The following is an 18,106-nucleotide window of genomic DNA, read 5'->3' as shown; positions in this document are numbered from 1 at the left end:
TTTCCTAGGTTGGAGGGGATTCATAATCCAGGTACTTAAAAGTCATGTTCCAAAATGTATACTCCTCATTTTATTGTGAAAATATAGAGAAAATGTGTCACAAGCCTTGTAGATGGGGCTACAAGTGTAACCTGTTCAGAAAATAAAACCCCAAAAAAATTTTTGCAAAATTACTATTTAGTAAATATTTTACTGAATTGCACATAGAAAATTATGATCTGACATTAACTTAAAACTGTATTGTAGCCACATAAAATGTTTAATATTACAGCATTTCAGAATTAAATACACATTTTTATAGAATAAGTTTTAAAAGCACAAGCAGTTATATTCAGTTTTTAAGTATATCCATTTTGCCTGCCATAGAAGAAGAGATGCATCTTATCTCTGCTTTTTTACTTCTAAACAGTAGTGGGAAGAATGATGTTCAATTTGAAAACCAACGTTTTCAAAAACAGAGTCTGAATATTAATGCATATGAGTCTGTGTCAGATGCACTGAAGGATTCTTGATAAAATTTCTAGGTGTGCACTTAAGCTGCTAGGGGGCACTATTTTGAAAACATCTCACTTTTAAATTTGTATCTCTGTTATCATCTGACTTAATTAGTAACCGACATTGTTTTCTATCTTAGTAGAAGCACTCCTGTGTGTATAAATGGTTTAGATGATAAAGAGATTTTTGGAAGGCATGTATTCACAAATATTTTCTTGACATGTAGATATTGTCTTAATTGAGGGGAATGGATTTCTACTCTCCACGTGCGCATATTTAATTTATATAATCAAATTGAAGCAATAAATCCTGGTTTTAAAATCTTGAGGCTTAGATTTAGAGGCTTAAAGCCTCTTTAGCCAACAGGCAAGTCCCCTATGTATTTAGCATCTTTTTCCTTGTTTTGTAACTGGTCTCACCAAAACTATGGTATTGCTCTGGTATTTCCCTCTTATTCTTGACTCTTTCTTTTTTAATCTTAATATTGATGAAGCTATTCTAATGGGAATATTAGACACACACTCTATTGTGCTAGTGGAAATAAAATTCAGAAAGAATGTTTAACACCTCTTATACTAATGTGTAAATTGGAAGCCAGTTGTTCCTTATTTCATTTTAAACACTTTTCTACTGAAGTTTTTTGACAATGCAATTGTATCACTTAGCCAGGTACAAGAAAAAGTGATTGACATTATAGAATGGTTTCTTTCTGAGTTCAGCAACAGCAAAATTCCTTGCTTAACAATGAGAAATTCATGTGTGTAAGGGGAGAAGTGGGAAATGATATAAAGGAGAAAGACAAACATCTAAATTTGAAAGAGGATGATCTTTAGATGCTAGTTTCAGGAGTTTTTCTAGCTCATCACATAGGGACAGCTTTTTAACCACAGTGATGATTTTATGGCTTTATTTAATTTTTTCTCATATCAAACATTAAAGACAATGCTTTCTCACAGCATTTCAAACATCCTGTGGTTTGGGTTAAACCCCAGCTACTTTGAAGCTGTTTGGCTTTCCATCCTGCATTTCCCCCAACTTCATGGCTGAATCCTAATATCTTTACCTAATGATATTAGACTTTCTATAAAACAATATTTTATAGGCAAGAAGCTATTCTTTTTGCTTTATATATATGCTTTTTATTTTTCTTTCACTTTTAGGTTCCATCTAAAATAGCAATAAATGTTCAGATGGTAACTTGAGATTAAACAGATTATCTAATTCTTATGTCCTTACTAGATATTGAAATTATATCTAGATAATTAAATAGATTATCTCATTCTTATGTCCTTACTAAATTTTGAAATTTCTATATATTTACTATTACCTCCAACTTAGAGTTAATGTATAGCATTTTATATTAATAATTATTGTAATAAGAAGGTAGAGGTCTTTTCTGACTTTATAGTATACAACCATGAGATGAAAGACACTTCAGGGAATTTTACTGAGAAAACTAATACTTAATAAGTGTGAAATATAAATATTGCAGAAAATAATCCAATATGACATTTCTAACATTCAATTAATTAAATAATATTCTTAGTAAAAAAGTGATGTTAAACTGTGTAAAGTTTCATCAGTTGCCTTTAAGATTGATCTTCATCAAAATTACTGTACTAAAATGTTTTCTTTTGTTGTACAGACTCAAATAGCAAACCTCAATTTTAAGATCGGCTCTTATTTGCGAAAAATGCTTTGACATAGTGCATCGTGCTGCCGAGGCGGCAGTACAGGGTTGTGGTGTCGTTTTGAGGGAGGTTGTTTGACAGAGCCTGTTTGTTTATTTGGGGTAATGTGAGCTGCATTCAGAAAATGCCATATTTTGTTTCATGATTGTATACATTCTCTCCCATTGCTCCCAGGCAAGACTTGTAAGCAGAGAAGACACGGATTTAGACCTTTTTTCCATGACCAGTGGAAATGCTTTGTCTGTGAAGAGAGAGAAAAAAAGTCAGGCACACAGACACTCAGCAGGATCTTCAAGTAAGTTGTGGTTTCCTTCAGAATTAATTTAGAAATCACAAATGAATTGACGGAACCTAATGCCAACAAGAATTCTTTTACATATAGGGGGTAGAATGCCAGCAACCAGAACTGCCCAAAAATGTGTATTTGAATATTTTCTTTCCTTAAATGTCTTCTTTTGATATAAATGAAATTAAATTATATCTAAAATTAACAGCACAGCTATTTTAATTGTATTCTGTGCCTCAGTGGTCTACTCTCCACCCCCTGATGGATCATATTGAATTCTTTGATCATTTACTTCTAAAAGAATTTTTTAGGCTAATTGTAAAAAGTTGGATTTATATATCAAAGTAGCGTATTTTGAACTTCTGTCATTGATTTAATAGATGTTTAGATAAAGTTAATTTTTAAAGGAATCTTTTAAAAAATAACAGATTTCAGATAATGTACCATCAAAACCATGCTTTAAAAACTATTTCCATTAAACAGATGATGGTTTATATTTATTAATGATGGCTTTTTTCATTTGTAAATCTGTCACACACATCTATTACCTTTATCACGGTTTCCATGAGAATTGCACAGCAGTTAACTCCGAATAATGTGAACACTTTAAAAATATTTATATCTTATGGTATTTGGGGGTAATTTAGCCTACTTTTTCAAACTCTTCACTTAGGGTGCAAACACTAAAGATTTCACAATGTTTATTAACACATGGTGGTATATTAGCATAAAAGATGTTTTATTTGATATTATATTTGTTTATATTTCCCCAAAGTATACTGAATCTCAGGTATCAGTACTTTAAGTTATACTTCATTATAAGTATTGTTATTCTTGAAAAAGATGTATTTCTTATTGATATTATACTTATATACATACAAAGTCAGTATTTCATTAAATGTAAAAAAGTCAGTGATCCAGATGGTATTCTTTGGATAAGTGAAAACTTCAAAATGCTTCCTAGATTTTCATTCCTCATACAAGTACTTCCTAAGTAGATTCCAGTCATTTAAATGCACTGATGTATGTAAGTTCACTCTGACAAATGTTCATTTGCTTTTGAGATAATTTTTATATGTCTAATTAAAAAATATTTATCAGGCTTTAAAGTTCTTAGAGTGCTTGAATTTTCTTACCTGACTATAGAATTTGGACACTAAAAAGTTGCTCTAGTCAACATGGTTAAAAAGTATTTTAGGTTTATTCACCTGATATGGATTTTTTATTTTTATAGTATTAGTAAAATGTATTACATCAATTGTAAATATAGATATTACATTTCAGAAGGAGTCCATCTGTGCCACACATAGTGATGAATAATACATATCTATTTTAAGCACTGAATATTGCAGACTCATGTGATATCACTTTGGGGGCAGCAGCAGTAAAAAGAAACAGACCAAATAAAACAAAAGCAAAAAAATACCTTATGTTTTTACAGAATATCAAAGTTTCTGTTAATAATGTATCGTCTGAATGTTAAAACATAAAAACCTCAGTAAATCAGCAACTGTCCTGAAATACACATGCTTAATCTTTCACTTATGTGATATGGAATTACATATTGTAGAGTATACAAGATTGTTATATATAGTTCCTTTCAAACACACTTTCTAAAAAAATTGAAATAAGGCTACTCTCACTGAAATTCCAATTAGTTGTCAATAAGTCACATTACAAACACTATTGATCTCTAAGTCAATTTACTAAGTGATAATTTAAAGAAACTGCTTTAGAGAGCTAGTTTTTAGTAGATAACAGAATCCTGCCTACCCAGTTATTATATAGTTAGTTATTAGTTATTATTATAGTTACTAGTTATTATTATAGTTACTAGTTAATTATACCATCAGCATAATATAATGGTAAAGAATATAGGCTCAGACATTAATTTGTCTCACATTGAATCATGATTTAATTTCCTTATCCTTAAAATGGGAATGATAATGGAAGTACCTACTTTGTAAGATTGTCTTTAGGATAAAGGTAGAGAGTTTAGAACAATACCTGGCTGGCACACAATTGCTTAATAAAGATGTTCTTTATAATTGCACCTGCACATAGCTGTAGAAGAACAATCAACTGAGGTCAGATATTGAAGTCTCCAGGTTGTAGGCACATGGCTCAGTTTATAAGAAACCTACTCTTAATAGTCGCTTGACTAAAAACCTGATGTAGCCTATTTTTTATGGAAATCTTTTAACCTCAAAGCCACTGGGTCCCAGGCCTCCGTGGCCCTGGGCCAACCACTTACAACTTTGGTATTTTGACAGCTCTTGCCTTGCTTCCTAGGCCTTCCATGTCTCTTGCTCAAAAACTTTTCACCTTATTAAAGCTAAAGTATTTCTTTTAGCTTAGCAATCCAATTCTAGAGAGTGGTTTATAGGCTGCAGCTATAAAACTCTTTAAGCCTTTGAACTTTTCTAGATATTTCACTTTTAATGTTGCTATAATATTTGTAACAGGTATTCTTTAAAATAATATAAGCTCAGGTTTAAAACCCCAGTACCACTATTAAAGGTAAGTTGTGTAACTTTGGGTAAATTATTTTTTGTGTGTGACTACATTTTATTTATTTTTTCCTACTAACATAGTTTTTTTAATTTAATTATTGTTCGAGTACAGTTTTCTGTCTTTTACTCCCATCCCCGCCCCCTGCCAGTGCTCCCCACCTCCCTCCCATTTCCACCCCGTTAGTTTTTGTCTATGTGTCCTTTATACTTGTTCCTGTAAATCATTATTTAACCTCTAAGAATGAGTTTATTGTTTGAAAAATGGGAATAATAATGTCTATCCTATAAAGTTCTAGTGAAGAAAAAATTCTTAAGAAGTAAAAATGTATGTAAAGCATGTGATGTATTGCCCCAGCATATAGTAAGAGCTTTAAAAATAGAACTTGTTGTTTATATTGTCTGTTACTGTTGTTTGTTTTGTGCCCTGTTGCACAATTTAAACAACTAGAAGATAGAATTGTCTTTCTTTTCTTTGTGTCAAATAATATCATAACCAGTATATTTGCAGCATGCCAGCCACCTCAAGCAATACATATTGTCTTTTTGTGTGTGTGTGAATTTCCTAAGATTTCTGCCCTTTTCCTTTTATGTCTTACTGTTCCCCTACAAGAAACCAAGTCAGTCTTTTTGTACCTAGCTTTCTAATATATCTTATGCTTTACAGAGAAATGAAAAGGTCACATTCTTATTTTTAAAATACCACTTATAAAATGAATATACCAAGAGATTATCTCATTTAGAGAAAGTATTTGATTTCCTTCAATGGCTTTGTTTTTTCTATTAATTTTCTCATTTAATACTTAAAATGACAGATATATTACAACAATAATAATTGTATTGCTATAGCAATCTATAGCTTTACAAATTTCTTTTAATTATCTTTTCTTATTTATAATGATTATTTTTCTTTGATAGCTAATGCAAATAAGGTGGAAAGACTTAATTTAATTTGTTTTGGCACAAAAATTTTAACAAGGTAAAGCAGCAACTTAAACCTCTATTTCCCTGTCTGGTGTGGCTCAGTGGATTGAGCACTGGCCTGTAAACCAAAGGGTCACCAGTTCAATTCCCAGTCAGGATGCATGCCTGGGTTGTAGGTCAGGTCCCCAGTGGGGGTTGTGCAAGAGGCAACTACACATTGGTGTTTCTCTCCTTCTCTTTCTCCTTCCTTTCCCCCTCTCTAAAAATAAATAAATAAAATCTTGAAAAAAACCACATTAATTAACATAACTCTAGATTTTCAAATCAAGAATTATCAGCATATATTCATGCATGTCCACATGTATATATGCACATACATGTACAGATACAGAATTTGCCATAGCTTCAGTGTGTGTGTGTGTGTGTGTGTAATATACATTTATCATCTCCCACTGAGTAAACTTGATATTTAAATGTTGATATATATTTCTGTGGCATTATATAAACCATACATCATAATAGCAAGCAATTATATACCTATAATATATATAGCACCATCCAGGCCATTAAAGTACAAAGATTGAGAGGCATGCCCAACTTCAATACTTACTATAAAAGAAAATTCAAATTAAAACAAAATACCACTTCACATCTATTAAAATGACCAAAATTTAGAATACTGACAATATCAAATGTTGGCAAGGATGTGGAGCAATAGGAACCCTCATTTATTGCTGGTGAAAATGCAAAATGTTACAGCTACTTTAGAAGAGAGTTTGGTGGTTTCATACAAACTAAACATACTCTTACCCTATGGTCTAGTATTCATGCTTCTTGGTATTTACTCAAAGGAGCTGAAAGCAGGCCCCACACAAAAGCTTACATGTGAATATTATAGCAGATTTATTCATAACTACCAAAATTTGGAAGCCACCAAGATATCCTTCAGTAGGTTAATGGCTAAACAGTCTGTAGTACATCCAGATAATGGACTGTTATTTAGTGCTAAAAAGAAATGAGCTACTGATGAGCTCGGGCCTGCGAACAAGAGGATCGCGGTTCGATTCCCAGTCAGGGCACATGCCTGGGTTGCAGGCTGGTTCCCTGCAGGCCAACTGCCAGCAGGGGATGCATGAAAGGCAACCATACATTGATGTTTCTCTCCCTCTCCTTCCCCTCTAAAGATAAATAAATAAATAAATAAATAGATAAAATCTTTTTAAAAAAAAATAAAAAAAAGAAATGAGCTACTGAGCTGTAAAAGATGGAGGAAATTTAAATGAGTATCACTGGGTGAAATAAGCCAATCTAAGCAGGCTACTAGTAGGATTCCAACTATGTGACATTCTTAAAAAGCAAAACTATGGAAACAGTAAACATATCGGTGGTTGTTAGAGGGCAGGGGAAGGGGACATGAATAGAGGCAAGCCCAGAGGCTTTTTAGGGGGGATAATGGGGGTAAGAAGGGGAAGGGTTGTCAAGGAACATGTGTAAAGGAACCATGGACAAAGCCAAAAGGGAGTAGGACTGAGAGTGAAAGGGGAGGGGAGAGGAGGGGAGGGGAGAGTGGTGGGAGGAAAATGGAGACAACTGTACTCGAACAACAATAAAAAAAGAAAGCCACCCTGGCTGTTGTGGCTTAGTTGATTGAGCACTGGACTACAAAGCAAAGAGTCACTGGTTAGATCCCCAGTCAGGGCACATGCCTGGGTCTCAGGCCAGGTCCCCAGTAGGAGGTGCACAAGAGGCAACCACACATTAATGTTTCTCTCCCTCTCTTTCTCCTTCCCTTCACTTCTCTGTAAAAATAAATAAAAAATATTTTTTGAAAAGAAAGCCAACCGAAGCTAAAAAAAATACTCTTGATGAATACATGTCATTCATTATATATTTTTCCAAACCCAGAGAATGTACAACACCAAGAGTGAACTGCAATGTAAACTATGAACTTTGGGTGATTATGTTTACTCAGTTTAGGTTCATCAGTTTTAACAAAGTACCTCTCTGGTGGAAGGTGTAGATAATGAGGGAGGCTGTGCATGTGTAGGGGAGAGGGTGTGTGGGGAATCTCTACTTTTCCCGCAGGTTTGCTAAAAACCTGAAACTGCTCAAAAAATAAAGTCTTAATAAAAATGGGGGAGTGGAAGAAAAATGGAAAGTGAAAGCTCAGAAGGGTGTTTCTTGCCACCTGTTTCCTGAGATTTACTTTGGAATAGGGGGATTTAGATTTTAATTTGATAAATATAAATTGCTCAGAGTTAAGGAGGCAGAAAGCTGTGGAGTTGAGACTGAAGTCTGGGTATTATGATTCCTCATGTAAAGGGATCCATTGCTTCCCATCCAACTCTTCTGCACCATAAGTGTTTTTGTTTTAATCTATCTCAAGGTAACAATGGAGCAAAAAGACACTTTATAAATTTTATTTACTTAAATAAAATAAAAGTACTAAAATAAACTGTGTGTGCTTAGCACAAAGAAGTTACATATATTAAGAGAATAAATGAACGTATCAGCCATTGTTGCTTTTCTCCTGTATCACATGTTCATGTCATCTCATTTTTCAGTGGATATTGTCTTCTCCACAATGAGGGAAAGTATTTCCATTAACATGCCATGGCCTTCTCTCCAAATAATATGTATGAGACTTGGGTTAATAAAGGGCTACAGTAATTTTCTTTTTTAAAGAAAATTTGTAATATATTATAAATAACACTATTATGAATTCAAATGCTAAACAGATATATTTTTATATTCTTTGGCTACAATTAGATTTTTGTTTACTGTTTATTCTCTTTTTCCCTTCTAGCATGCATGTTTCCGGAGGGCAGGGAATTTAATGAAGTATCCTAGGTACATAGAACAACTACCTGGAATATGGTAGTCCCTTTGATGTACATTTAATAAACTAAGTAGTGAATGAATGAACAAGTATGGCCATCCTTTAGTTGAATAAGAGCTAGGAAAGGAGTATCTTACAGTTTCAAGCTTGGATAGGGTAGGAGAAGGAGAGGGGTAGGAGATTGACTGTTTGGTAGACATTCAATAGTGTCTGCCAAAACTTCTAAGAGTACATGACCCATCCAAAATCCTGGTATTGTTATGAAGGAATACAATCTATCCAAATGGTAAGGGTTTTCTTCCAGGTGAGTCTTTCAATTGACCCAGTCATGGGCTACAAGTTCCCATGAATTCAGCCTACACGAAGCCAATTCTGTCATTTGTTCATTCAGAAATATTTGTGGAGTACTCCCTGAAGGACCACTGCATTACACAAGGGAGAGAGTGCCGAGCAACATTAGCCTTTATGGGGTTTATAATCTACATAAATACATGCCGTGGCAATCTGGGTCCAATCAGACGATAGCTATAATGCAAGGATTTGTACAGGAAAAGTTTAAATGTTATTTGTTTCACTAAAGGAACAGCTTAAATATATAAAGAAACTCTGTGGTACCCTAGTTGCTGAGTAAGAGAACCCAAGAAAGGACACACTTGGAAGAAGTTCAGACCTCATAGGACAGCAGAGAAGTTCCCTGTTTGGCCAGACCAAAGCTAAGTTATAGTTACTGGGCAAACAGTAAAGCAATTCTCTGCAACGCAGAACGGGGAGCAGGTGATCATGAATCAGTTGCATAGGCAGGACTTCAGAGCAGACCTAGTCAAAGCACATGTATGAGTGATGCATGGGCAAGGACAGCAGCGTGGGGACTGAGTGTGGGAGTTGGGATGGACTGGGCAGATGAGGGCAACATGGGCAAAGTTGGGACAAATGTAATATAATAATAATAAAATGAATTTTTTTCAAAAGACTGGACCCTGATAGACCCAGAAGGTGTGGCAGGCTTTGGTTTCCCTGTGGAGAAGATAGCACATAAGTTCCGCTAGGTCCAGGCTGTGTGACTGCAGATAGATTGCATTCTGGAGCTGCAACAGAGTCCTCACACCCACAAGGCCAAGGCCAACCCCACCTGTGCCAGAAATTCCAAGTGCTCTTCTGGCAGCATCCCTTCAGCACCCTCTACTGAGAAAGTTTAGCATTTTTCTCACTTTAAAGTATTATGAAGCAGGTTGCTATGCTTGCTATTATTGCTATGAGGCAGTAAGTTGAAAGGTGGTGTATGTGCACACACTAATTGACTGCTCTCCAAACACCCTTTATATATGTGTATGAATTATAGGTATGTGTGTGAAAAACATCTTTATAACAGTAAATTGGACTCCCCATTCTTGTCTTTGGAAGAGATTCACAGCTTGTACCAAATGAAGGCCTAGTATTATTTTACTCATGGCTCTTAAAGTAGAAAATATGTTTGAGTGAGAAAAAATGCAAAAGATATTCACAATTGAGAAAAATTAAAGAAAAGCATAAGAAGACCTCAAATTATTAAGAAAATGTTATTCCACTATTCTTTTTCTCTTCTGTTTTATATGCTACTTCCAGCCTATAAAACCACGTTATTGACTAAGGAAATAATTATCTGGGAATTAATTTATAAAGTATAGTGAACCCTCAATAAATTATAATGTTGAATTCAGAAATAAGAGATCATTAATATGACATCTCATGTTAAACACTGAGAGACAGTGTGATACGGGTAAGAATATTGTGGTAAGAAGCTGAGGAAAGAATTTCTAGTCCTGGTTTGGCTTCTCACCAGCTTGTTTGTGATCATGGTTAAGTCATTTACAACTTCTTTAGAAATTTAATAGGTAAAAGGCAGCCTGGTACAGTGGAAAGAAATTTAGAATAGGCCACATTTAAATTTAAACCCCACCTCTGCCTGGCTGGTGTGGCTCAGTCGGTCGGCACGTCATCCTGTGAACCAAAAGGTTGTGGGTTCCATTCCCCCATCAGGGCACGTGCCTGGGTTTCTGGTTCAGGGCATCACAGGGACAACCAGCTGATGTTTCCCTCATGTCAAGGTTTCTCTCCCTTTTTGTCTTCCTTCCTCCCCCACTTTCTAAAATCAATAAGCATATTCTCGGATGAGGATTAAAAAAAATAAAATAAATTTAAACCTCCTTTCTCACAGTTACCTTTTTGTGGTTTTAGATGGGATATTTTAGATTTGGTTTGTCCATTTAGAAAATATTGTGGTAGAAATGAGTTCCATGTAAATATATATTTTGTGTTCATATGGAAAAAAATAAACATAAAGGAGTTCCAAGAGTTCCTACAGCTTTAAATATCCATATTATGCAACTAGAACAATAAAACATTGTACATGCCATTTTCCCAATTACAAAGCAACAGAAGCTATTATTTCTGGTGTGTTGTAGTAGTATGTTTGCAAGTGAAATTTTTTTCCATCGAAAATACTTCTAAGTGACCCTGATTTTATACATGGTTTAAATTGTCTCTAATTAGCTAAGCTCAGTTAACTGAGCTGAGGGAGGGAAATCTTTTCTTTAAATGTTTTCTGATGGAAGATCAGAAAATTCTACCATCTATGAGAAATGACAACTATTTTATAAAATTAAATTGAATTTTACAATGTTAGAAGTGATTTTGAAGATCAACATGCCTACTGAGATAATTTGGCTTCAGAATATTCTACTATAAATACTTAGACATTTAAATGTCCCCCGATATGTTTTTTTTTTTGAATAAAGCAATTTCCTATTGAGAACCTAGTTGTCATTTCATAGGGTAGCACTTGGAAATTACCTTTAGCTCAGAAATTTTGCACTGGTGTGCTATAGGAATTTTTAAAACATGAAATGCCTGACTATCTTAGGCAGGGGCACTGACCTTTTCCCCTTACATTGTTAAATTAAACAATGACAACAGCCAACACAACAATAGCTGTACTGTGATTTATGTAATTTACCTCCCCGTTTTCTCATCTTGCTGCTCTCTAAGCCTCTGCCTCTCCACTACTAACCTGCATTTCCTCTGAAATTTCCCTTTCTCAAGGCCCCAAGGTCTCCAGCATTTTGACCATTATGGCGGTTCTGCTACTTCTTGTGGATCCTTTATATTCCACAACTTATATTTATAAACCAGTGATTTCATCACTGAATGGTTAGAAACATTTTACATGTAATTTAATGTTCTGTCACAGAGTGATCAAAGGTGAGTACAAGTTGTATTTCACCTGGTTCCTTCTTGCATATTTTTCAGTATAGGTTAAAACTATATATGAAAATAGTAGATTGAATTTTGTTTCAGTTGTATGCTATCAACTAGCGTATGGGTTTTACTTGTACTAGGCCTTTAATAATCTAGAAATTATCTATTTCTGATATTTTTTCATCATATACTATCTTTAAAAAAACATGTAGTCTCTAGGATTTTGTGTCTATTTTTGCAAAATTTAAAGGAGACACTATTCAGTAATGTCATTTTATTGAAGTATGTGTTCATGTAATATAGCCAAAATCACCCAAATATGAAAGTATTCTTTGAATAGCTTCAGAAATTGTGGTAATACCTACTTTACAAAGACATTGAAGTATAAGCAGATACTGGCATAAGCAAAAGATAAGAAAGTCTGAAAACAACTTTTTTTAAAAAAAGATCATAGTGTTTTTTTCAAGTCTTTTTTTTAAAGATTTTTTATTTATTTATCTTTAGAGGGGAAGGGAAGGAGAGAGGGGAAGAAGTATCAATGTATGGTTGCCTCTCCTGCATCCCCTGCTGGGAACTGGCCTGCAACCCAGGCATGTGCCCTGACTGGGGATCGAACCGTGATACTCTGGTTCACAGGCCCGCGCTCAATCCACTGAGCTACACCAGCCAGGACTGAAAAAAACTTTTGATAAAATAACTCTTAAATTTTAAGAATTATGTTAGGGGTTAGGAAATCCTAGCATATGTCATAAATATAAGTAGATATAGATATGCATATAGATGTAGAAATATCTTTTAATGTGTTTACTTGCTTGTAGAAATTGAGGCTAGTATTGATACATTTTATTCATTTTTAGTTTCATCAACCTTATTTGCAGGTAATGAACAGTTATTGCCATTCCAAAGCCTGCAGAAACAGAAATGCATCTCACCTTTGTTGCCTATTGATTTTCTTTACGGTGGTAGTATTATATTAGAGGTATATTTTATTTTTGAATATTAAACAAGATGCTGTCTTGTTTATAATAAACCTGAGTCATGTAAAGTCAAATTTCAACTACCTTGTTATCATCTGTGGGAAAATAATTGAACTGCACGGCCTCAGTTTCCCCATTTTTTGATAAACAATTTTTTTAAATTATTTTTCAGGTACAGTTTTCTGTCTACTACACCCATCCCATCCCACCCCCCATGCCCCCTCCCATTTTTAAACCGAGGGTGAAATGTGTCTTGCAGACATGTAATGAGGATTTAAAAAATGGTGGATACGAAAAGCTGAAGCAGGGATTGGGACATAGTGGACTCTTAAACTCCTACTGCTCCTTCGATGTGAATTTTCAGGAAAATTAAGAGTAAATTGTTATTGACAGAGAATTGAAGAAGAAATGGATGATGAGAAAATATTGGCAATAGCACATAATACTCTTTTAAAAGATTTGAGAGTTAAAAATAATGTGTTAAAAATGTGGATGCTAAACTTTTTTTATTTACAAAAATTTTTATTGTTCGGTTACAGTTGTCTCACATTTTTCCCTGTTGCTCTCCCCTGCCCTCCCCCCACCCACACCAATACTGCATGCTAAACTTCAACTACTGGCGTACTCTGATCAACTGGCATACATATAAATGAGTGCTCTGCCTACAAAACTCTCTCATAAAATAATTTTGTGATACTACTATTTATACCAACTGCTGCAAAATGTTACTGTAGAAGTAAAAATTGACTATCAGATTTCCCATTTAAAAGATTCAGCCCTGGCTGGTGTAGCTTGGTGGACCAAGAATGGGCTGCCAACCAAATGGTCGCTGGTTTGATCCCCAGTCAGGGCACATGCCTGGGTTGCAGGCCAGGTCCCCAGGTGGGGGCATATGAGAGGCAACCACACATTGATGCTTCTCTCCCTCTCTTTCTCTTTCCTTTCCCTTCTCTCTAAAAATAAATAAATACATTATTTAAAAAAAATAAAAGATTCAAATGTCAGTTCCACTCTAAATGTTACATACTTTTTCCCAGATAAAAATAAGGTATGGGTAAGATTTTATAAATAATTTTGGCCAAGTTAAACATTTTTGTTTTATATATTATAAAATCTGGCTTTGTTTTTTCTTTTTGCTTTCGTTTTTAATTTTTCTTACATTATATATATATATGCTTTTTATTTTTCTAATTAAATTTATTGGGGTGACATTAATTAATAAAAGTATATAGGTTTCTGGTATACAATTTCATAATACATCGCCTGCATATTGTATTGTGTATTTACCACCCAAAGTCAAATCTCCCTAAATCACCATTTATCCCCCTTTACCCTCTTCTACCTTAGCCCATCCCCTTCTGGTAATCACCATACTGTTGTATCTATGAGCTTTTTTCTTTTCTTCTTTTTTCTTCGTTAATCCCTTCACCTTTTTCACCCAGGTCCCCAAGTCTCCCTCTCTTTTGACAGCTGTCAGGCTGTTTTCTGTATTTATGAGTCTGTTTCTTTTTTTTTAGTTTATTTATTTTGTTTTAATTATATTCCACTTATGAATTAAATCATATGGTACTTGTCTTTCTCTAACTGGCTTATTTCATGTAGCACAATACTCTCCAGGTCCATCCACACTATTGTAAAAGGTAAGACTTCCTTCTTTTTATGGCCTAATACTATTCCATTGTGTAAATGTACCACCGATTTTTTATCCTCTCATCTACTGATGGCCACTTGGGCTGTTTTCACATTTTCGTTATTGTAAATAACACTGCAATGGACATAAGTGTGCACATATTCTTTCTAATAAGTATTTCATGTTTCTTTGGATATATTCCTAGAAGTGGAATCACTGGGTCATAAGGAAGTTCCATTTTTATTTTTGAAGAAGCTCCATACTGTTTTCCACAGTGGCTACACCAATCTGCATTCTAACTGATAGCACAGGGTGATTCCCTTTATTCTCTATTCTCATCAATGCTCGTTTGTTGATTTATTGATGATAGCCATTCTGACACGTGTGAGATATCTCCTTGTGGTTTAATTTGCATCTCTCTGATGATTAGTGGGCTTTGAGCATCTTTTCATATGTCTATAGGCCATCTGTATGCCCTCTTTGGAAAAGTGTCTATTCAGGCCCTTTGTACATTGTTAACTAGATTGGTTCTCTTTTTTTTTGGTGTTGAGTTGTGTAAGCTCTTTTAAATTTCTCAGCTTAACCCCTTATCAGATATATCATTGGAGAATACATTCTCCCATACAGTGTTGTGCAAAAATTTTTTAGTTTGATATAGTTCCATTTAGTAACATGTCATAAAGAAGTAGAGCTATATCTCAAATAATTTATTTTTCTAAATTTTTATCAGCAAGAGTTGATCTTTAATAAGGTAGATTTTAAAACTCAAAGACTCTTTTCATTATTGTTTAAACCATTAATTTTGATCTTTTTTTTGAAGGTGGGAAAGGAGGAGTTTTAAATATGCAGGATTATTAGATCTTTGCCCCACAGTTTGACAATTAAATAAACATATTAACATTACACTTCAACCCTCAAAATATTCCTGCAACAATAACTGGGTAGGCAAAATTAATTGCTATAAGAGCAAAAGCACGGATGGTAGAATCACCTAATAGAAAAATATTAAAAGTCTGTTACCGACTAGGCACCCACTGTTGATCCATGCCTTTTAACAGACTGATACTGCCTATTTCAAAGATCTAAACCAGTTTGATGCAACAGTCAACAATGATGCCTGACACAGTTAAGTATAGCAGTTATTAGTAACCACAGAATAATGTTTACAGAAACAATAGCTAGTTTCACCAGCACTTGACATTATCTAGAGAAAGACAAATTTCAACTGTATTTGTGTGAGAGAACTAGTTGTACCAATGTCAGCTACACTTATTATTTGTTAAAAAACACATTTGAACATTTTGAGGACATACTCCATGTATGCTCTATTGATAATAGATTAAAGCATCATGTTTCTAAATGCAATATTTTAGTTTCCAAGCTTCTTCTTCATGATTATTTTCTTTCTTATATAAACTGTTTGACTTTTGGGGGGTTTATTGTTGCTTTCTGACCAATTTCTTATACTAGCTAACATGGTATGAAAATAAATAGGTATGGTCAAATGTGAAATGCATTTGTCAAGTGAATGAAATTGAAGTGCAATAATATAATAACTCCTCAGGCTAGTCATGTTTATTGTTGCCAAATGTCTCCCTGCTAAGAACTAATAAGCATGAAAAGGCATAATGAAAGTTTCCATGAAAAGTTTTTGGGAAACCTATCCACAAGTTTTCACTATCTGGGAATGTGAAAATAAGTACTTTCTGGGAAACCTATCTACAAGTTTTCACTATCTGGGAATGTGAAAATAAGCATTTTTTATATAAGTTCCATATGAGGACTGTAAAGATGGAATTAGTGAGAATAGCATCAAATGGAAAGCAACTACAACACAATAGTTATTAATATTCTTTGGCACATGGAAGAAAATTGACAAGAAAGCTCTATTGAAAGGCAGAATAGAACAATGCCTGCTGTGCGGTAGGCACTAAACAAATACATGTTGAATAAATGTATAAATAAAAGGAAGATTTTTTTTATAGTTGTTCAAGTACATTTGTCTCCATTTTCACCCCCACCCCACCCAGCCCCCTTCCCACCCTCGAACCTACTCCCTTTGGCTTTGTCCATGTGTTTCTGGTACATGTAAAAGGAAGATTTTTAATTAAAGTTTTCAAAGACTCCAAGTGATCTTAAAAATCTAATTTTAGTTTTAAATATTTAAATTTAAAAAGAACTGCACAGTGATAATAAACACTTGGGAATTTATTTAGAATACATGTTTTTGCTGAACCATTTACCCTGGCAAAATTGACATGGTAAAAATGGGGTAAGAAAAGATTATTAGAAATTAAAATTTAGTGTTATAGTATAATCCCAGCAGTGGAATTGCTGGGTCAAAAGGCAGTTCTATTTTTAGTTTTCTGAAGAAATCCCATACTGTTTTCCATAGTGGCTGCACCAGTCTGCATTCCCAACAACAGTGCACCAGGATTCTCTTTTCTCCACATCCTCTCCAATACTTTTTGTTGATTTGTATATGTTGGCCATTCTGACTGGTGTGAGGTGGTATCTCATTGTGGTTTTACCCTGAAACACCAATCCAAAAGAACCTATGTACCCCGATGTTCATAGCAGCACAATTTACAATAGCCAAGTGCTGGAAGCAACCTAAGTGCCCATCAGCAAATGAGTGGATCAAAAAACTATGGTACATTTACACAATGGAACTTTATGCAGCAGAGAGAAAGAAGGAGCTTATACCCTTTGCAGCAGCATGGATGAAACTGGAGAGCATTATGCTAAGTGAAATAAGCCAGGTGGTGAGGGACAAATACCATATGACCTCACTTTTAACTGGAACATAATCAAAAAAAGAAAAAAGCAAACAAAATATAACCAGAGTCATTTAAATTAAAAGCAATCTAACAATAGCCAGAGGGAAGGGGGGAGGAGACAGTGGGGAGAAGGGCTTTTAGGAACTACCATAAAGAACACACGGACAAAACCAAGGGGGAGGGAGGAAGCAAGGGAGGGAGGTGGATTTGGAGGGGATTGGGGAAGGGGTGGGGAGAAAATACAACAATAAAATTGAACAACAATAAAATAATTTAAATAAAAAATTGTATTATTATATGAGAACCGGGTTGTTTCAAAGGACTATCCATATGAAGGGTGATAGCATTATTTATGCCATTATTCTTTCATTGTAAATACACATGGATACATAGTTGTAAATATAATGAAATTGAACAGAGTTCTGAAGAAAAAAAACTTTAAAAAATAATTGGAGAAGTTAGGAATAGACCTTCTCTGAGCTGACAAGATTAAAGGGATGTAGGTAGGACCTTTAGAACCAACTGTGTTCAGTAGAAAATGGATTCCTAGGTAGCTTACAGAGTGTTAAGTTTCATTCTTAACTTCTTATTGAGTTACAGCATTAATTTCCTAATCAATTTACAAGTTTAATTACAGTAGTTTCCCATTATCTGTTGTTTTACCTTCCAATTTCAGTTACTGTGGTCAATCACAATTTGAAAATATTAAATGAAACATTTCAGAAATAAACAATTCATAA

The 18,106-nt window shown here is 34.3% G+C and overlaps 1 protein-coding gene across 5 annotated transcripts in view; it reads left to right on the top strand.

Moving 5' to 3' along the window:
- The window catches only part of LRRIQ1 (leucine rich repeats and IQ motif containing 1), a 230,067-nt gene that overhangs the window by 204,866 nt on the left and 7,095 nt on the right, over window positions 1-18,106 (top strand). For 4 of the 5 annotated variants that reach the window (XM_037028441.1, XM_037028438.1, XM_037028437.1 and 1 more), the window contains exon 26: window positions 2,361-2,481. In XM_037028441.1, coding sequence (XP_036884336.1) covers window positions 2,361-2,481 — 121 coding nt within the window. Of the gene's footprint in view, window positions 1-2,360; window positions 3,381-18,106 lie in introns of those variants that run through there. The other variant, XM_037028442.1, reaches the window with a different exon arrangement.

The sequence above is a fragment of the Sturnira hondurensis genome, unplaced genomic scaffold (assembly GCF_014824575.4).
Source record: "Sturnira hondurensis isolate 20B ecotype Veracruz unplaced genomic scaffold, ASM1482457v3 Scaffold0019910, whole genome shotgun sequence".
Classification (NCBI taxonomy): domain Eukaryota; kingdom Metazoa; phylum Chordata; class Mammalia; order Chiroptera; family Phyllostomidae; genus Sturnira; species Sturnira hondurensis.
The sequence above is the reverse complement of the archived record's forward strand: the minus strand, read 5'-3'. Positions and strand labels throughout refer to the sequence as shown.